This window comes from Aotus nancymaae, unplaced genomic scaffold (assembly GCF_030222135.1).
Source record: "Aotus nancymaae isolate 86718 unplaced genomic scaffold, 86718_ANA_hifiasm-v0.15.2.pri h1tg000006l, whole genome shotgun sequence".
Classification (NCBI taxonomy): Eukaryota; Metazoa; Chordata; class Mammalia; order Primates; family Aotidae; genus Aotus; species Aotus nancymaae.
The window spans coordinates 46,600,219-46,622,315 of NW_026988417.1; the positions used below are offsets into that span (position 1 = coordinate 46,600,219).

General features: G+C 42.5%; 2 protein-coding genes across 7 annotated transcripts in view; both read right to left on the bottom strand.

The window, feature by feature from the left end:
* Positions 1–13,227, bottom strand: part of TXK (TXK tyrosine kinase) — a 68,227-nt gene extending 55,000 nt beyond the window's left edge. Inside the window, exon 1 of one of the 2 annotated variants that reach the window (XM_012441143.3) lies at positions 13,137–13,227. In XM_012441143.3, the coding sequence (XP_012296566.1) occupies positions 13,137–13,152 (16 nt within the window). In that variant the 5' untranslated portion in view covers positions 13,153–13,227. The remainder of the gene's footprint in view (positions 1–13,136) is intronic. The other variant, XM_012441145.3, reaches the window with a different exon arrangement.
* Positions 10,930–22,097, bottom strand: part of TEC (tec protein tyrosine kinase) — a 149,096-nt gene continuing 137,928 nt past the window's right edge. For 3 of the 5 annotated variants that reach the window (XM_012441172.3, XM_012441171.3, XM_012441169.3), the window contains exons 15-18: positions 20,392–20,456; positions 17,917–18,035; positions 17,671–17,828; positions 10,930–16,514 (exon numbers count right to left, since the gene is read on the bottom strand). In XM_012441172.3, coding sequence (XP_012296595.2) covers positions 16,431–16,514; positions 17,671–17,828; positions 17,917–18,035; positions 20,392–20,456 — 426 coding nt within the window. In that variant the 3' untranslated portion in view covers positions 10,930–16,430. Of the gene's footprint in view, positions 16,515–17,670; positions 17,829–17,916; positions 18,036–20,385; positions 20,457–22,097 lie in introns of those variants that run through there. The other 2 variants (XM_064366910.1, XR_001105494.2) reach the window with 2 other exon arrangements.

Genomic DNA, 22,097 nt, shown 5'->3' on the forward strand with positions numbered 1-22,097 from the left:
CCAGACTCACCTACCCAAATACATTCTCACATTTTCCACTTGGATGTCTAGTAGATACCTCAAGTAAACAGGAGATGAAATCTGAACTCTTTTTCTTCCTCCCTCCCCAAATGAGCTCTATCAACCTTCCTCATCTTGTCAAAAGCAATTCCATCTTTCCAGTTGCTCAGGTCAACAATCTTAGTCCTCCTTGACTCCTCTCTCTCTCACACCCAGGCCAATTTATCAAGAAAGCATGCTGACTGTGCCTTTAAAAAATACAGTCTTCCCCAGTGTCTATGAGAGATTGGTTCCAGATCCCCCCACAGATACCAAAAATCCACAGATGCTTAAGATCCTTACATAAAATGATATTTACGTATAATCTACACACTTCCTCCCGTATACTTTAAATCTCTCTGGATTACTTACAATACCTAACACAATGTAAATGCTATGTAAATCATTGTTATACTATATTGTTTAGAGAATAATGACAAGAAAAATGTCTGTACATGTTCAATACAGACACAACCATCCTTCTTTTTTTTCTTCCAAATGTTTTTGATCCACAGTTGATTGAACCCAGGAATATGGAACCCATGGAAACAGAAGGCTATTTATTCAAGAGTTTCCATTTGAGATGATGAAAAAGTTTTGGAGAAAGAGAATGGTTATGGTTCACAGCAATGTGAATGTACTTAATGCCACTGAACTGTACACTCAAGTATGGTTAAAACCGTAAAATTTTAATATATATATTTCACCACAATTTAAAACACACACACACACACTGTTCTCCCTACCTCATTCGTCACCATCATGGGTAAGCCACCATCACCTCACCTGGCTCACACCAATAGCCTCCTAACTTCTTCCTGCTTCTCCTCCTCCCACTATGCTTTATTCTCAGCACAGCAGCCAGAGAAATTAAATCCTAATTTAAATTAATTGTGGGGTTCTCGGATCATGTTACTCCTCGTCTGTAAACCCCACAATAGCTCTCCATTTCACTCAGGGTTATAGCTAAATGTCCCACAAGAGCCTAAAAAATGCTCCATGATCAGGCCTCCTGTTGCCTCTCATCTCCTCTGAAATAAGCTGCTGCTCATCTCACTCAGCCACACCCCAGTGCTGCTGCTGGAGCCACCCAGCCTGCTCTCACCAGAGGTTCTTGGCTTTCTTTTTTCAGAGCACTCATCCCTCCAGTCTTAACTCCTTCCATTCTCTCCAAGTCTTTGCTCAAATCTCACCTTCTAAGTGAATAGCTCCCTGATCCATTATCACAGCCACCTGCACTCTCTAACTTTGAGGTTCCTCACCCTGCCCTACTTTTCTCTTTCTTTTTTGGTGCATTTCTCACCTTCTAACATGCTATGCAACTTATTTATCTTTTTTTCTTTATGGTTTGTCTCCCTCACAAGTATGTAAACAAGCACCTTTGTCTATTTTGCTCACAATTATCATATCCCAAGAGGCTAGAACACTTTTTGACACAATGAATACTCAATAAATATTTGTTCAGTGAATGAATAAATGATGTTTGAAAGAGCACGAAATTATAAGCTTGTTCAGAGGATGTACCTGTCTTGATTCATTCTTTTTTTTTTTTTTTTTTTTTTTTTGAGACGGAGTTTCGCTCTTGTTACCCAGGCTGGAGTGCAATGGCGTGATCTCGGCTCACCGCAACCTCCGCCTCCTGGGTTCAGGCAATTCTCCTGCCTCAGCCTCCTGAGTAGCTGGGATTACAGGCACGTGCCACCATGCCCAGCTAATTTTTTGTATTTTTAGTAGAGGCGGGGGGTTTCACCATGTTGACCAGGATGGTCTCGATCTCTTGACCTCGTGATCCACCCGCCTCGGCCTCCCAAAGTGCTGGGATTACAGGCGTGAGCCACCGCACCCGGCCCTCTTGATTCATTCTTAATGGGAATTTGTAAATGGTATTTGGAACAGAACAAGCAGGTTCAATTGGAAGTGATAAACTGTATGACCAGAGAGGAAGAACTCGGTCATGAAAGTCCTTGAAATAAGGGAAGATAAGACCTTGGGTGTCTATATAGTAGGGAGACTGAATAGATACTGAAGATAGAGAACAACTTGGCCACAAGCCAAGCAGAGCAAACAGTTCTCAGCCTAGAAGCAGTTGGAAAATGGTCCAGCAAGGTGAGCTCTGACCATATAGCCTCATGTTTTAATATAAACTAAAATTATGTAATATCAAAGCCAAAAAGTGTATCTAATGGACACTTTGTCCTTGAGTCATCACTAGCATGTTATATTATTCTCTACTTTTTTCTGTATGCTTGAAATATTTCAAAACTCAAATTTATAAAGAAAAGGAAAAACCCAGAAAATCAAGTAGGACTGTGATTTGATAGTTAGGTACCCATTCTATGATTGACAACTTTCTACATGCACATCATATTTAGCGATAGATGCAAAAGGATTTTTATTTCCCCAATTTGGCCTCTGTCTTACCTTTTCCCCAACCAGAATTATCATCTTCCTCACTATCCTCAGTAAGAAAATCATTCTATTGCTTCCCCTTTCTAATCTTCCCATGTCTGTGAATGAGTCCACCATAGAAAACTTAGATTCTTCCTGAGCCCCACCCTTTCCATTCAATCTGCCATTAATCTGTTCACAGGGCTTGGCTTTTTCCTTCTTATACACCCTGCCAACCACCAAGGCTAAGCCCTCATCAACTCACACCTATAATTCTGCATTAATGAACTTAGTCCTCACAATGACCCTGTGAAGTAGATGCCACTTTACAGATGAGGAATCTGAATCACAGAGAAGTTACTCCTTACCAACAGTCAACGGGCTAGTCAGCAGGGAGCCATGATTTGAACCTGAATTTAGAGTCTCTGCTCCCAGCTGTCTCCTCTGATTCACCGTATGTACCCATCTCCCTAAAAGCCTGCCTCAGCCAACTGCTCTTCATCCTCAGCGTTATATGTTCCCCCACTTTCAAGGTCTTCCATAACTGACCCCATCCTGACTCTTCAGCATTCACCAGTTCCTGCTGCACCAGCTGCTTCTGCTTGCTCTGTTCTCACAGACACATGCGTTTCTGCCTCCAGCCTGGAAAGGAAGACTTCCATTGCAATCCACTCCCATCTGCTCTCCTTTCGGTTCCTAAAGCACCTATGGTTGGCCCTGCCCTGTGGCTCCTAATTAGGTACCACCTGAGACGGTCATTTAAGTTTCTCTGTGTAGGCTTCATCTCTCACAGGGCTTCTCAATATCACCACTATCAATGTCTGAGACAGTATCATTCTTTACTGTGGAGAGATGTCTTGTGTACCATTGAATGTTTATGGCAGCTCTGACCTTTATGCACTAGATGCCAGCAGCAACACAGCCCCCTCCCTTCTGACACCCACACCACCACCCCCTTCCAATTGTGGAAACCTAAGTGTTTCCAGGCTTCCAGGCATTGCCAAATGTTCCCAGGGGGCAGAATCAACCCCAGTGGAGACACTGGACCAGACCGTAAGTGTCTCAATCTCAGGGACTGCATCTTATCCTTTTTTTTTTTTTTGTCTTCTCCCTAGCTTCTAGCATCAGTGTCTAGCACATAACAAGAACTCAATAAATAGTTGTTAAATAAGACCCCACCAATATCAACACCCTTACATTACATCTGAGCTCTTTTTTTCTCCACTAATTCATCCTGCCACCCAGTATTTCACAGCATGATGCTGGCCACAGAGAAAAATGAGTTGACCATGACCTTTTGACTGGGTGGAATGACAAAGGTGAAGACGGAGCTTCCGGAGCTTTGGCCAGCATTTGTGGTGGCTCATAAGCCTAGCCTTTTATTCCAGAAATATATTTTTAAACAAATGCTCATCCAAAATAAAGCACCAAACTATGAGATGCCGAATGAAATTCTCTGGCATTCAAATGTGGTGTGGTTTTTTTTTTTTTTTCATCAGAAGAACATACGGGGTTGAGCACGCTTTAGTATCAGGCAAACGTGCAGTCAAATCACTGCTCCGTTTTCCTGGAGCAACAATGTGATCCTGGGCAACCAAATCCGGCAAATGTAGGCAATAAAACCTGTCTTCTAAGAAAGGGTTTCCCCACTTCTACCAATTCAGCCCTTACCATATGCCAGGCATCACAGCTACTAAGATCTTACTATACTACGCCATGCTGTCTTACTATACTTACATTATGATCCCCCTCTTACACATAAAGAAACAGAGGAACAGAGAGCTTCAGCTATTTATCCAATCACGGAAAAAGCAGCTGAGCCAGAAGTCAAGCCCAGAGTCCATGAGCATCACAGTAAGACTATCCTTGTGGATGAGAAGATTAAATAAGATCACAGAGGAGAACATCGCTAGAACATAGCAGCTACTCAGTTACTTTCCCACCGTGTCCCCCCCCCAGTTCCCTAGAACTCATTCAGCAAGTATTTATTGGGTACTCACAAAATACATTTCAGGTAACCAAATAGGAGCAGGTGTGGTTTTCCCTCTGAAGATAAAATGGAGGAAAAAGCCGAGGAAACCGAAGCGAATCTTCAGCTCCAACTCCTCTCTTCTGAGCCATCTCTACCCTTGACTCAAAGGCAGATGTTCCCCCCATTTGGGACCCCAGGAGGCTCTCTCTCCTTGCAATCAAAGCAGCTCTCAGTAGAGGCTCTCACACTTTTTCTCAGTAAAGTATAAACGACTGACATAATGTTAAGTAGTAAACATGCCGTATGCAGCGCTCCACATTACAAATGTCAGACTTACAAACAGGTACATGGCTCTGTACTGCAGTGCAATCTCAATCTCAGGGATGGTACTGCAGTGCTGTGCATGTACATGTTTGTAAGCATGACATTTGTAATAGGGTGAACACAGAGAGAGGTTTATTTTAAGGAACTGGCTCAGGCAGTTGTAGAAACTGGCAAGTCCAAAATCTAACAGGGCAAGCCAGCAAGCTGGAGAGTGAGTGAAGAGTTTGAGCCCAAGGCAGTCTGCTGGCAGAATTCCTCCTTGCTCAGGGGAGGCTTGACTTTCATTGATTAAGGCCTTTAACTGTGGATGAGCCCCACCCACATGATGAAGGGTGACCCACTTTACGCCAAGTCCACCAATTTAAATGTTAATCTCATCCAAAAATTACCTTCACAGAAACATCCAGAATAATGTTTGACCAAATACCTGGGCACCGTAGACCAGCCATGTTGATCCATAAAATTAACCATCACAGCACATTAAATTTAAATAGTTTGACCCTTGAACAATATGGCATAAACATTTACATGAAGGTTTTCTTCTGCCTCTGTCACCCCTGAGACAGTAAGACCAACCCCTCTTCATCCTCCTGCTCAGACTATTCAACAAGATGACCAGAACGAAGCCATTTGTGACGAGCCACTTTCACTTCACGAATAGTAAATCTATTTTCTCTTCCTTATGACGTTCTTAAAGCATTTCTTTTCTCTAGGTTACTTTATTGTAAGAATACACTGTATGATACACATAACATACAAAATATGTGTTGATCAACAACACATTATGTTATTAAGTTTTCTGGCCAATGATAGGTTATGAGTTTACGTTATTAAGACTTCTGGCCAATGATAGGCTATGAGTAGTTAAATTTTGGGTAACCACCTTGTTCAAGTGTCAAGAACTTTATGTGTGTGGTTGTTTGTTATGTTTTGTTTGTTTGAGATGGAGTCTTGCTCTGTCACCCAGGCTGGAGTACAGTGGCATGATCTTGGCTCACTGCAACCTCCGCCTCCCAAGTTCAAGTGATTCTCCTGCCTTAGCCTCCCAAATAGCTGGGACTACAGGCACGCTCCACCACACCTGGCTAAATTTTGTTGTATTTTTAGTAGAGATGGTATTTCACCATGGTGGCCAAGTTGGTCTCGAACTCCCAACCTCAAATAATCCACCCGCCTCAGCCTCCCAAACTGCTGGGATTATAGGCATGAGCCACCATTCCTGGCTGAGTTAAGAACTTTGAAAGAGAAATTGCTAGTATCAGTCAGAAGGCAGGAGTATCTGGGCTAGAGAAAGGCCTCCCCCAGCTCACTGGCCTCACAACACATGGCCACACCAATAATATTCCCCTTGGTTGCCTTCACTCTCTTCTGCGGCCTGAAATTTAGGAGAAATATTTTCAAAACTTCTTATGTTTACTGATTCAGTACCAAAGACAATTGCCTTTAAAGAAAGGTACAGACCTACCCTACCACTGCTTTAATTATGACCTAATTTTATTTAATTTTCCCCCTAAAGACCAAGAGCAGCGGTGAGCAGAAAGGCAAACCACTGACACGTTTGTGGTTCCATCCTCTGCCCAGCAGAGTTGCTGCCCGATAAATAATTATTGCGAGAAGAAAAATCACACAATGAAAGCCAAACAGCCCCCTGGTGTTCCCTTGCTTGGCATGACTTTCCGAGACAGCAGGCATCTTTATTTACAAGTTTTTTTAACAGAAGTGTTCGGCCAAAATTTCGTTAACACTCTATTTATAGAAGTGTTGGGCCAAAATTCATTCCAATGCAGGTATCAAGGAGTATTCGATTCATGATCATTTTCAATTTACAGCAGCACAGGTGTTCCGGGTAAGTAAATAGAGCGCGCACTCCCACAGGCATTCTGTGATTACAGAAGCCATTCTTTGAATTGTTTTGCCGATTGACCTGCAGAGAGAAAGCTCTTGAGCTTTTAGCAAATTCCCAACTTAGGCAGCAAGTCATGCATATCAAGGGCCTTTGCCAGAGCGACAAAAATGCCCCAGAGATAGGCAGTGACTATTTGCCTGCCGGAAGGCAATGTGGAAAGTATATATTTAGGCTTGAAGATTATCACTGAAGAAGCTGAGCTTCCTCTCCCAGGCTTACATTTGCACTGTTCTTTTCATTTACTTCTTATTCTTCAGCAAATATCCCTAACGATGAGCCTCGGGCCAGCAAATCAGAAAAAGGGCATTGCATCAGCCGTAATCTGTGACCTTCAGAAACCGGAACCTCTGTCATGGAGTAGGCGGTTGGACCGCCCATCTTTGATATTTGTGTTTTTTTCCTGGGAAGGATTTGCCCCGCCCTGTTCGCTGGGACAGGTTCCTATTGGCATTCCTTCCACCCCCAGAGGTTCCTGGGTGGTGGCAGCTGGGCTGATTGGGAATGGGTTTCCACCAGGGGGCACTGGAAGAAAGCGAAAGTGAGAAGCACCCCTTCTCAGAACAGCTCCTAAGGTCATCTCGGAAGAGGACGAAGGAACAGACGTGAAGAGCTGTGGCCAGGGCTGAGTGGGAAGCAAAGCCACTGTCATTTCCTCGTGTCTAATGTTTTGAAGTTTACGTCATCACCTCCAGTTTATCCCCTGGCATTTCCGATGTCAGGGTTTCATTTTGAATCAGTGCTTTGAGTGAAATGCATTCCTACTGAATTTGGTCACCATAATAACTGGCACATGGCTAGTGTTTTTCATTTAAAAACACGGCTTGAAACTAGCTCAGTTTCTAGAGCTGCCTTAACCCAAAGACCGGGCTGTCGCCCAACCCACGCGCTCCAGGTTATGGTTTTTAAATGAGGAATGTCTGATGCCGGCTGCTTTTGCAGTTGATGGGGCTGTGGTGAGCAAGGAAGCCTTGAAAACTTGCGACTTTGGAAAAACGACTCTGGATGACCGGAGCTGATTCTGTAAGTTTGCAGCAAAATATGCCTTTTTTTACCCCAGAAATTTACAGAAAGGCCAGACTTCCTCACTATTCTGCCATAAATGCCCACCACTACATCCATTTCTTAAGGGCCTTTTGAAGATAGGCATGTTTTAGCCACGTTAACCCGTATTATCTGGGGAGCGTGACACATAACTAGCTTGGCTATAGCATGGATTTCTACCTCTGAACAGGAGTTAGAAAAGGCTTCCACGTGGGAGTCAGACTTCTTGATTTGGAGTTAGATGCCAAACCGAGACCCCACACCAAGCAGAGGGGAAAAAGGTAAAGTTGGGACATTGGGTTTTTCCACATAAATGTTTATTCAATTTAGAAAGTTATCCTTTATTCTGAGTTTATGCCCTTTTACATTTGGGGTGTGACGTGATCCTTTATACATCTGGGGTGTGTCTGTGTGTGTTCCCACGTGTGTTTTTTTCCTTTTGACACTAAAATGTCCATTCTTCTAAGAAGCGATGGTCCCCAGAGATGTTAGTTTTTCTAAATGTATGGACAAAAGAAGTGAGCAATTTGTGTTAGACCCCAGACTGTTCTACTGTTTTGTTTTTTGACATTATACTGCTGGTGAAACCTTAAAGGAGGGAGGAGAACTACTTTACGGGGGTCAGTGGTAACTAAGAAAAAACAGGTACCTAACAGGACACCAAACCGATCAATTTGAGTGGAAGATAAGAATGGTGCTTGAGCTGTATATGGCCTGCTGTGTGTGGGGGGTGGGGGAGCGCGGGGGGAGATTCTAGAAGCCTGGGAACTGGATGGCATCCCGGGCACCAGGTTAAATAATGTTCCCAGGAGTAAAAGGTGCTGCAAGGAAAGGCAGAGTCTCCCTGATGATGACCGCTCATCTGTTTCCCAGCTCCGGCAGGGCAACCCCCCAGGCACAGAGAGCTGCCACCCAAACCCATGTTTGGTCTATGCGGCAATTTTTCTGTCTTTCTCAGAAGGGGCTGATGTGAGTTGGACTTTGCAGGCACCTTGCCCGCAACCTCTCCCCTCCTCCACGTCTCAAAACCGTGTTTCCTAGAACACTGCTTTCTGTGAGCTCAAAGTTCATAACAAGCTCGCAGACATCACACCCAAGACATCGAGCCAGCTTGTGATGTGAAGAAGCACTTGGCCACAAGGCCCACGGGTGTGGCTGGCCCTGGGCAGGAAGCCGTGCTGCTCACTGACCCTCGCTGGGAAGGGGGTGTGGGTGCTGATGGGCTGGGGGGCTCCAGAGAGGAGCAACAGGGGGATCCGCAGTAGTTACAAAAGGCGGCTGTGGTTATTACCACACGCTTGAGGCAGTGATGGAGTGAAAAACTGAAATGATTTAAAGACAAAAGAAAAGACACAGCTAGTGTCCATTTTAATCTTAAGCCTATTTTTCAGAAAGGGCATCAAACTCCAGCCCCAGGCAAATGGGTGGTGAACGTGGCCAAGTCCTTTTTTGATCTGCGGCTCCTCCTGCTTTTGCCACAGACTTAGTTATCTATTGCTGGAAACAAATTATTCTGAGACCTGATGACTTACAACCTTTTTCTCACATTTTCCGTGGGCCAGGAGTTCTGGAATGGTCTAGCTGGGTGCCTCTGGATCCAGGTCTCTCATGGAGTTGCAGTCAAGCTGGGCCCGACAAGAGCTGGAGAATCCGCTTCTAAGCGGATTCCAAGCAGGTCACAGTGCCTCGGTTCCTTGCGATGGGGATTCTCCGTGGGCTGCCTTAGAGTGCTCCCAACAAGGCAGCCGACGATGCAGGAGGCAGAAAGCCCGAGATCACAGGAATGGGAGCCGCAGCCTCTGTAACCTGGCCTCAGAGGTGACGTTCCATCACGTTTACCATATTCTAATCACAAGAAGTGGGGTACTAGGTCCAATTCATACTCAAAGAAAAGGATTGCATAAGGGTGTGAATATCTGGAGGCAGATATCATCAGGCCATCTTAGAGGCCACTTACCACAGCTACCCTCCTTATCTTCATATTCATAGTAGTAATAAATGGAAGGAGTTGATCTAACAAAGTTGGTATGAGATCAGATACAAAAAGGAATAAGATAGGACTCCTAAAAGAGAGGTCCAAGAAAGGCAGTGTGACCAAAACGTCTTTACTTTACACTCAGATCCAGTTATGGAGATGAGCCCAGAAACCTGCCTTTTAACAGCACCCCAGGCCCACCAAGACTTAAAACCACCCTTTCTACTCTGTAAGCTGGGAATAAAGAAAGGCAGAGCAATCAGACAAACAGGGGAGCTAAGAGGTAAACTTTTTAAGCCCCAGATGCTCTCCATTGCCTTGTCCTTTAAATAACTCTCCTGTTCTCAGGGCAACTGTGAGTTGATGGAAACGCTGGCAATACCAAGTACATTTCACAAACTGAACCTCACTGGAGCAGTGCCCTGAGACCCCACTGAGAATCTCCCATCAGTATGATCAATATCCCATGCTCCACAATTACCTCCTCCTACCCTATAGCAGCCTTTGAAGTCAGGTTCTATGACAACACTTAAAACAACAAACGTTTTTGGCAAATGACCCTAACAAACATATTTAACTTTTTTTTTTTTTTTTTAGAGACAAGGTCTCACTTTGTCTCCCAGGCTGGAGTGGAGTGGTACAGTCACAGCTTACTGCAACCTCAAACTCCTCAACTTCAGCAATCTTCTTGGCTAGACTTTTTTTTTTTCTTTGATGAACAGTAATACATCTTGAGGCATCATTTAGCTTTCTCCTTGTCAACAGTATACACACATTGTTTTACCCAGCAGAAAATGTAGCCACATCCAGCTGCAATTTACAGCAGAAGAAAACAGGTGATTCTTACCATCAAATCAAATTAACTTTAGCTGGAAAGGACAGTGAGATTTCATCAAATCCATGCCAGAGAGAATAATCCTCAAAATACCCCACCAATAGGTAGTCCTTTATTTAATTCCTTGGGCAAGCAAATCCTTGTCTCCACCCTCACAGTGATTTATTTTATATATAACCAAATCCTTCCTACTGTAATTTACAGCATTTTCTTTAGTTCTGACCTTGAGGGAAATAAAGAGCAGATGCTCACACAGCTTTTAATATTTGAAGATTCTTAAGTCACTGCTGAGCTTGTCCTGCTGTCAGGGTGGAAGAGGACACAGGTTGCTGCTTTTTCTGCTTTGCTCTGCTTGGCCTATATTTCTGTTAACAGGAGTCTTGTTTTTATCTGAGTGAATCAAAGACTATGAGTTATTTTCAGTTCAGCACAACTGGAATAGCCTGGTCTTCTTTTTTTTTTACAAAATCTACCAACAAATGTTGGCTTCCACAAGGGGATTTGGCTTAAACAGATGACATTTAAAAATTACAATCAATTTTTCCTTAATGCCACCTAAAAGTCAGAAATGTAAAAACTTGACTTTGTTGGCTGGCCTTTGATTGCTTTAATCTGATATGACTGAGCTTTGTTGAAGCTTGGTTCCATCGTCATCTAGAATTAAAATCAAAGGCAGTATTTCCTTCCTTCTCTGCACAATAAGGCCCTCTGAGTCTTAGAGGTAAATGAATATTTCCAAAACTGCACATGGGACCGAATAATCTTCCAAATCAACTCCCAAAATAAAGTTCTGAAAGCACCTCTCATGTTTATTGTTTCTTAATATCTTGTTGCAAGGTGGGTAAAAAGGGAGTTGCCTGGGCTAAAGGCCAGGAGACCAAGTTCTAGTTCTGGATTTTGTTCAGCCTTTGCGGATCACGGTTTGCAACTTTATATACATAGACAAACATACACATACACACACATATATAAAAGTTTAACTATATATAAAAATAAGCACTATTCCTTTGAGAGAGCTTCCATGCCAGAGAGAATAATTCTTAAAATACCCCACCAATAGGTAATCCTTTATTTAATCCCTTGGGCAATCAAATCCTTATGTATGTGTGTGTGTGTGTGTGTGTGTGTGTGTGTAAGGAAGAGAGCTTAAATCCCCAGTCTGGCAAGTCTCATGCTTGGCTGGGTGTGGTGGCTCACGCCTGTAATCCCAGGACTTTGGGAGGCCAAGGTGAATCATTTGAGGTCAGGAGTTTGAGATCAGCCTGGCCAACATGGTGAAACCCCATCTCTACTAAAAATACCAAAATTAGCCAGGCATGGTGGCACGTGTGTATAGTCCCAGCTACTTGGGAGGCTGAGGCAGGAAAATTGCTTGAACCCAGGAGGTGGAGGTTGCAGTGAGCCAAGATCGTGCCTGCACTCCAGCCTGGGTGACAGAGCAAGACTCTGTCTTAAAAAAAAAAAAAGTCTCATGCTTCTGAGTCTGACAACCATGTGAGTTTTGGGCAAGATTTAAAATTTCAGAGGCACAATTTTCTCACTGGCTAGATAAGAATAACAATTTTCACCTCACTAATTTGTCGTGAAGATTTCAGATAATGAATATAAAGGATCATGGCATATAGTAGGTGCTCAATGAATACCTTTATAAAGAAACACACATATTGCAATTATGTTATGATGGCTGCCTTCTTATTCAGAAGATTATTCTTTCTCTTTTTATTCTAATTTCTTTGGATTTATAAACATCCCCACAGCTCTTTCAAACCAAGGATCTTCACAAATAACAGTGTCTAGGGAATCTTTATTCTCCTAAAACAAGTACTTATTTTTAACAGTGGTCTTATATTCTATAAAAAAAATTTAAAAAACATCTTCACGTGTAATATTATATATGAGGGAAAGAGACATTTAAGCCAGTGTTCACCCTTGACCATGTTCATACTCTTAACTATGTGGAGACTCATGACTTTGATTCTTATTTTGGCCTTTACTCAGGCTCTGACTGCAGATAAGAATCAGTTTTGCCTAAATTTCAATTGCTTGGGAAAGATCCTTGATGATGGATATCTACACAGAATTGTGAATAAATGCTCCTGTGAAAATAAGGGCAAGTCTATATGTTTATGTGATAAAGCAGATAATTTCAGAGTATAAACACAGCTGTGTTTTGACTTGTTAAATATAGTTATTTATATAGATTAAACATATATTATTAAATATAGATATTTATTTATTTATATATGTGTGTGTGTGTATTTACATAAAGTTGCCAACTGTGATCCACCATTGCTACAGCAAATCCAGAACTAGAACTTGGCCTCCTGGCCTTCAGCCCAGAGTTCACGACAGTCTCATTCTAAAAACAAGTACATCACACTGACTGCTTTCTACGCACACATATGTAGACTTCTGGACACTCTTTTTGTTTTGCTTTTTTTTTTTTTTTTCATTTATATTCTCAATGCTGAACCTTATTGGAATTACACCACCACTGCGGTTCTCAAGCTCTGTCACAACACCTGAGGAAATTATCTTTAAATGTTCCCAAGCTCTATACCTTAGCAAAAAAAAAAAAAAAAAAGTCCTCTGCTGTTCAAGAATAATAGGCCCAGAACAAATCCCGAAAATAAATGACAAAGCCCATCTTACTCACAAGAGGAAAGGATCATGGCAGCCCCTTCTGCAGGGAGCACGCAGAGCACACAACAGTCTTCAGTTCTTCTGCGGTGCTCCACTCACAAAAACACATCTTTCAACTGAAATCATAGTTCACCAAAGATGTTTCTCACGGGCAGAGTTAACCCCTCCTATTTTCCTGTTCTGAAAACCTCAGAAGCATATAAATGACAACCAATGGCCTATATAAGAAAGCTCAGTAATCTGCATCCCAATCTCTGAGGGTGTCTGCTATTAGTCTCATCCCCAAAGGTGTGGGTGACTCGCAAACATCATTTTCAAGAAATCACAAAATTTTGGTAAAAGGCACCTTTAAAATCATCAAGTCAAACTGCCCTCTCTGGACTGGGAAGGAAATGGAGGCACAGACAGACTAAGGGACTTGCCCAAGGCCACACGGTGAGTGGCAGAAACAATTAGATTCTAGGCTCTGGAATATTGAGTTTAGAATGTTCCATCCTCCCACTCAGCAGACACTTTATTTGGGGGAAGTCAATCTAGTAATAACCCTAAAAGGTGACTGAGGCATGGCTGAGAAATATAAAAACAACAACAATACAAAACACACTTGGGAGTTTCACTTCATCCCACTGGAAAGCATAACCATGTGCTAATGAATTAAGGGAACAACTTTAATGAAGACACAGGGATATTCTCACCGCCCTTCCCATTTCCTGTTTAGATTAAGGTTCCTTAGCATTCTGAGTGATGACTGTTATTTTTACTTCACCTTTTGCCTTAGTTATGCTTTTGTATAAAAACATTTTTTTAAGTCTTAGTAAAAAATATTTAAAGATTGTTGAAGGAAATGTTCCCAAATGTTGCCAGGAGCTAGCTATCTTGTTTTTCCATCAACAGCATACATTGACCATTAGGGCAGGGACTCTATCTTCTCCTCATTCTCTTCCATACCACCCAGTACTTCCCATAGCTCCTCAAGGTGAAAAGGGAAGTATGGGATGGGAGGAGAAGAAAAGGGAAGGAGAGGAAGAAAGGAGAAAAGCCTGACAGTGATTCTAAGGTAGAGTGTACCAGGACCGACCCCTTGAATGAGCTACAAGTCAGTTAAAAGTTGTGCATGGTTAGCAAAGACATGGAATCAACCTGAATGCCCATCAATGACAGACTGGATAAAGAAAATGTGGTACATATACACCATGGAATACTACGCAGCCATTAAAAGGAATGAATTCATGTCCTTTGCAGAGACATGAATGGAGCTGGAAGCCATTACCCTCAGCAAAGTAATGTGAGAACAGAAAACCAAACACCACATGTTCTCATTTATAAGTGGGAGCTGACATAAAAACGCATGGACACAGGGAGGGGAACAACACCCACTGGGGCCTGTTGGGGGAGGGCGGATGAGGGGAGAGCATCAGGAAAAACACCTAATGCATGCCAGGCTTAATACCTAGGTGATGGGTTGACAGGTGCAGCAAACCACCATAGCACACATTTACCTATGTAACAAACCTGCACATCCTGCACATGTACCCCGGAACTTAAAAAAAATTGTGCATGTTTTTGTGATGGGAGTACAATTAAACAGGTAGACAAGAAGGAATGTGGCAGATTGTGATAAGACTCGGGATAAGTAGTTTACTTTCTTTCACCGTGAGGTGCACAGGAAAAGAATAAACACAGCCTTCAGTGGATGGAATGCCTGGTGTACAGACTCTAGACTGACCGGGATGAAATGAAATGGTTCTCCAGGGTCAGAGCGAAGGCGCTGCCCAGAGCAGCCAGCCTGTGTGTTCACCCAATGCTCCAGAGAGCACGAGAGACCATGGCGGCCTCCAGAAAAGACGGAACTCCTGAAGGGAAGGCGCTGTCTTCCTCGGCGGGCTACCCCACTAATACCAAGAATAATGTGTTGGCCAATAAATGGTCTCTGGGTGACTGATACAGTTTCTTTCCGCTGACGCTCACGTGACCGAGATAGTTTCTCTTCCTTGGCGCTCATGAGGAAAAAAGGAAGGCCCTAACTCCGTTAATGTCTTAGTAGAGCCTCTAAGGATGAGAAATCCACACGCAAAGTCTTGACAGCACGGTCGCTGCCACCCATCCCGGAACCCAAGCCCAACCAGGCCTCCTGAAGAACATCTGGGAAGCAGCTCGAACCCCACGCTCGCCATTTCTCCTGCTTGGAACATCGGACTCGCCGTTTCTCTTGCTTGGAACACCATGCTCGCCATTCTCTTGGTAGCTTCCTGGATCCTCCACCACAACTCAAGCTGCTTCCGGGTCTTGTGTGAGGTGGAGGCAGACTTTGTTGAGAGCATCACCTGATCCTTCTACCCCAGAGCCCAGCACTTCCAATTATAGTGTCTGTGCTCCAGGGAAGATTCTTAAGGCTTAGAAGTAGATGACCTGGTTCAATTTTCCACCTGATTCTGATTAGCTGTGGCCACCATGGGCAGGATTACATAGGCAAACCCTATTGGTGGTTAAGCTGGACAGGCATCCTTGGTGGTTAAGCTGGACAGGCATCCCCGGACACATTTACCTGAGTGAGGAGGGGGTATTACTCGTAGAAGAGTTGAGACTTTCTTCTCTTCAGGCATATTTGATGTCCAGGGGGAAATGAATGAACAGCTGTAAGGCACAGTCTCTAATCCTAAGAAGGTGAGCTCATATACTACAGGTTTAAAAGTTTCAATTAAAAGGTAACTCGTGTTTCTTATAAATATATAACTTTATATATTACATATATTTATAATATATACAGCATACAAATACTTTTCATGTAATACTAAGAGCAGTCTTGAAAACTGAGATGTTTTCAAAACAAAAGATGGGTGTTTATCCAAGGTGGGTTCCTGATTTATCTAGAACCCAACTGTAGACAATGTCTCAGGCCCAGATTTCTGTAGAAAGGAAAAAGAAGAGTTACTGGGTCATGGCTCTAATACCCTTCCTCTTTCCAAATACCTTGGCCTTCAACTGGCATCAACTAACATGATCCCATGTGTGCACCCCTAAATGGCCAAACCCTGGGGCTGTACACAGTGCCTGGTACACAGTTGCCACTCGAGTGCCTGAGGAATAAATAGAAATGAGTGATTTTAATCACCATCTCTAAGGCAACATTTCCACACTCTGGGAGAGTCTGTCTAGAAACAAGTCTAGACGGAGGCTGATCCAGAAGCAAATTATTTATGTGTTTCCACTTTATAAGTAAAACGATCCACATGTCCAAGTACTCAATAAATTAAAAGCCACAAAATGCCCATCCTTCCTTCTGTTTGAGAGCTGCTGGTCACATCACTTATCTTCCAAAAGTTTCTTCGCATTCAACTAGTTCATCTATCGTGCGCAGCAGATCTTCAAAAGAAGGCCTTCCCTCTGGTTTCTACAATTAAAAGTCAAAGAGAAGCTGTGGGTTCCAGAATCCATTCCAAAAACTCTCACTGCTCAAATTCCTAAACATAGCATATTACAGAAAGGCTTCTGCTTTGGGACTGGGACATACAGGCTATCTCCAAAGGGGTCTTGTCTCTACCCTCCTCTACCCTGCATGTACTGCTGCTAGGCTAATCTTTCTAAAACACTGCTTTCATGTCTCTCTTCAAGACCCTGACAGATTTGCTTACTGCCTGAGAAATCAAGTCCTGCAAATCTGTAGGATCCTCTATAACCTGCTACTTCCCCGCCCTCTCGTCATCCAATTTTATTCCCCATAAAAACCCTCACATGAGCTCTCTAATCGGGCCACTATCTCCCCTGTCATGCACACACGCCGTGTTTATAACCACCTCCTTAGCTTTGCTCAAGCTGTTCTCTCTCCCTCTAGCACCACTTCCTGCCCAGAATGTCTCTGCCCATCCCAATCAATGCTCTTGGGAGGTAATACAGCAAGTAGTTAAGAGCCTGGGCTTTGGAGTCAGACAGGCCTATGCTGCTCTATAGCTAAGTGATCCCAGGCAAGCAGCAACCTCATGACCCTTAATCTTCTCATCTACAGAGTGGCCACAGTCAAAGTATCTCCATCTCAAAGGGTTGTTTTGAGAACTAAATCCAAAGCACTAAGTATAGTGCCTGATACATAATACATGTGAGCTAATGTTACTGTCTTTCAGAAGTCGTTTGGTATCTTATCTCTTTTAGAGGTGACATTTCAATACTTCCAAAGACCTCAGAAAGTTGAGGTTTAGAGAAAGAAACCAACTCTGGTAAAAGAACAATACTTCAACTCTACCAGTGACCCAATGAAAAAAGAGCTACTTCTCCAGGCTTAGTCCCCGAGTCCCTAGCTCAGACAACCATGGAAGGAGTCCCACTTGGGAGTGAGGAAGCAGCCTGAATGTATCAAGATAGTTATTAGCATTTTCCACATCTTTACATTCTTCTTGCCGATATTCAGAACTTGAGGATTGGCTTCCTACCTAGAGCTTGAAATCACTGTAAAGCATGCACCACCTCACTAGGCTATAAAGACTGCATGTTGTCCATCTACCAAGCCCAATCCCTAAGAGATTCAGAAAGAAAGCACACAAAAAAGTCTATACCTCCTGCCAACATCTCAGCATCACCTCATATACATAGGCGGACGCCAACTTCGGCTGGTAGAGTCGGTGCCCTCGAGTAACCATGGTTACCACTTCATAATTGGTGTATTTTTCAAAGGGCATTCTGCCTTCTGTGAATATTTCCCACATTAAAACACCTGGAAGAGGATAAGGATTACCCAATGGATGGATCCACTTCCTCCTCAGGATGGACAGAGATAAGGGAACATGGACCATGGGTCTTACCAAATGACCAGACATCTGATTTGCTGCTGAAGCGGCTGTAATTAAACACTTCAGGTGGACACCACTTCACAGGAAATTTAGCACCAGAAGAACTTGTGTACTGATCATCCAGAACATACCTAGAGTAAGACACACCGTGGGTTTACACCTCTGAAGTACAATCGGCATTTCTACTTGCTCTTTCATTTTTTTTTCCCCCTTACGATGAAAAACACAGTTGACTGAAGTCCAACAAGCATCCGGTTGAAGCTAAATGTTCACCTCAGTGGCCACACCTGGTGATTTCCAACTTCCTCTCAGCTTGATTTAAGTGCATGAGATGGATGCATCACCACATTACTATCTGCACTTCCATTTTTCTGTTTTTCTTTCTCTTTATAAGGCAATAGAGACAAGGCATCATAAAATAGTTCGCAGGCTTTTCTTTGGAAGCAGTTTTGTTCTTTAAATAAAATTTTACCCAAAGGCCCCATATGTAAAAAATCTAAAGCAGAACTGCTATAGAGGAAGTGGTATAAAGCATCTAGAAATACGCATGCTTTCAGCCCTCACAATTCCACAGAGTACAATTTAAAACTACAGCATATGAAAATAGCGAATGCAAAAAAAAAAAAAAAACATACACACACAACACAAAATGCCACATGTAAATGGTGGAGTATGCATTTATATACCATAACATCCCCACATACACACGTGCACTCAAAACAATACTATGTAACTTTTTTATGTGAACATACTACATCCTTCTGGAAGAACATACAGAAAATGGTAACAGTGGCTAACTTTGGGAGAGAATCCTTGATTAGGGTTGGTAGATGAGAAGACTTCAGCCCTTTCTGTAAGGTGGGCAGCTCATATTTACAAAAAAAAAAACAAAACACATGTATTTCTGTATTATGTGTGAATATACCATTAATTTCTAAAAGCTTTCATGAGAAAATAATCGAAGAATTGCACAAACGTCCTTTGCTATATAGACAAAGATGGTGACTCGGCACAAATCCAGCTGCTTGCTTGGCAGACAATGCCACTATGGGGCTAGATCAAACTGTCAGCCAGGGGAGTCTGAATTTAGGGTATAAAGAGTGTTTTCGAGTGGTTGATGCAAAAGTGCAGATTTTCAGAAAGCCTAACATGTGAAGATTGAACATATGAAAGTGGTGGACAGCCTGTCAAATATAGAGTATCTTTATATAAAGCAAATAAAGAGCATTAAGTAATTAATATCCTGAGAGTTGGAAGTTCTGATCCCATTTCTAACAGTAACAGTTTTCTAATCTCCCTGGGCCTGAGATTCCTTAGGAGTGAAACTTGGTCCTACATGGCCTGGTCCTTGCCTGCATTTATAAGCATTCCTGGCACTGCCCATTGGCCAGCTACACTGGCCCTTTTTCCGTTCCTTGAGCAAGCCAGACGTGTCCCAGACTTCAAGCTTCTTCACTTGTTGTTCTTCCTCCTGAAATATTTTATCCTTATATTTTCACCTACACTGGCTACTTCCTACGTTTTCACCTCCAGTCAAATCTCCCCATTGTAAAGAGGTTGTCCTGACCACCAGATCAAGTAGCCACCCTCACTCTTGCGCTGCACCATCACTCAGCACCACCCCAAATTATCTCTATCACAGGGGTCAGTCAACTTTTCTACAAAGGGTCAGATAACACGTATTTCACATGTGCAGGCCATACACTCCCCGTGACAACTACTCGACTCTGCATCTGTAGCAGGAAAGCAGTCACAGGTACCACCTAAATGAATGAGCGAGGCTGTGTCTCAATCACACTATTTTTATGGACAGTGACACTGGAATTTCAGATATTTGTTATATAGCAGAATATTCTTTTCATTTTTTTTCAACCATTTAAAAACATAAAACCAAAATGAGGTGTGGGTCAGACTGACAGCCACAGTTTACGGATATCGATCCTGCTTGATCATGTATTATCAGGTCTTCTGCTTCTCCCTCTTCCCAAATGTAAGCTGCATGCGGGCAAGGACTTATGGGTCTTATTCTATAATATAGTTCAGTCTATCATTATGCCTGACACACAGCAGGCACCTGATTTTTTATGGGTGGATGTATGGATGAATGAATGCACAGACAGAGGGAGAAGAGAAAAAGAATAAACTAAATACCTTTTAAAGGTATTTTATAATACTATTAAAATTATAAAACTTAAGAGAAGAAAAACACTGCAGACATGGACATACTAAGAACCTCACCACCAAATATGTTTTGTGAAACAAGATTCCAGAAATCAAATCCACACCAGGAAATATAGTGTATTTAACAGGCTATACTACCACCTAGTGGAGAGAATTACTAACATCATAATATATACTTCGTTCTTTTAATCTCAGAACAGTTAACAAGATTTCCTTTCTGCTTCATCAGTGCAAATTATTCCCACACTTATTAATTCCACCCAAAAAATGCAGATGTCACCGAAAACCACATATACTTGGACATACCTGGCCATTCCAAAATCAGATACTTTTACAACTCCCGCTTCACTTACTAGACAATTTCTGGCAGCCTGAAAAATAACATTATGATGGTATGTTAGTTTTAAAATTCCACCATTTAAGTAGGAAAATGTAAGTTCTGTTTATATTAAATTTAGTATAACCTAGTCAACATTTGCAGAGAGAGGAAACATCCTCTAATAATTTGTTTTTACCCCATGGAAGTATTTCCATTGTATATTTGAAATAAAATGAATAGAAAGGCAGGTCAGAAAGTCATATTTGTAATAAAGCATTATTACATAATCTTTACCAATTGTCTTTTTTTTTTTTTTTTGAGACAGGGTCTGGTTTTGTTGCCCAAGCTGGAGTGCAGTGGTGCAATCTTGGCTCACTGCAACCTCCACCTCCCGGGTTCAAATGATTCTTCTGCCTCAGCCTCCAGAGTAGCTTAAAGGTGCCCACCACCCCATCCAGCTAATTTGTGCACTTTTAGTAGAAAGGGGGTTTCACCATGTTGGCCAGGCTGGTCTTGAACTTCTGACCTCAAGTGATCTGCCCACCTCAGCCTCTAACAGTGTTGGGATTACAGGCATGAGCCACTGCACCAGCCAGTTATCATTCTTAAACAAGGACTAATAGAAGGGTCAACTCACTATTCGCCCTCCCAGACCTGTTCTTATTAAACTATCTATTTTCTTACTGTCAATGAGAACATCTCTTGAAGTCCTTAATCCAGGTTCTCACTAGGCAAGCTTAATGGCACACAACCATCAAAATGATAGGCGACCAATCTCTTATCCAATATTTCTGCTCAGTGATTGGTCATCTCATCCCACTCAAAGAACAGGCTGGGTGCGGTGGCTTACACCTGTAATCCCAGCACTTTGGGAGGCTGAGGCAGGTAGATCACTTCAGGAGTTTGAGACCAGTCTGGTCAACACAGCAAAACCCTGTCTCTGCTAAAAATACAAAAAATTTAGCCAAGTGTGGTGGTACATGCCTGTAGTCCCAGCTACCTGGGAGGCTGAGGCAGAATTGCTTGAACCCGGGAGGCAGAGGTTGCCATGACCCAAGATCATGTCACTGCGCTCCAGCCTGGGCAGAAGAGCAAGACTGCATCTCAAAAAGAACAGCTATGTGTAAATACAGTTTGATTTTTCATTTATAGCCCCAGTATACTATAATGATGTACAAAATTGGTCAATTTAATTTATATTTTCTTGCACATTCTTCAAGGTTTCAAGGTTACAAGGTTCAAGAAAATAGTTTGATAGAAAGACATGGTATTTCTCAGAAGGAAGACATGATAATATTTTTAATACCATAACCCATGGACCAAGATATGTTTTTCTTCCTGACTGTTCAAAATTCTATTTTCTCTATGTGGCAATTCTACTTATTTGAGGTTCCTTCTTGCTGAGTGCATTTTAAGAGTCTCTTATAAAGCGAAAATTAATGCCCATTCCCTGGACTGCCTGCATCTTCCTACGAAGACACTTCACAACTAAACAATGCCTGCACTGGATGGTCAACGGTATTCTTCACCCAGAAGACAAGAGCATCCAAAGTTTCCCATAAGGGGTGACACAAACCTACCATAGTAATACCAATATCATAGGCAAAGAAATATGAGAGTTGCTTTTGCCAAAATATTGTCTGTGTGGACAGGTGTAATCTGTACACCCATGTAGATATTCAGTTTTTATCAG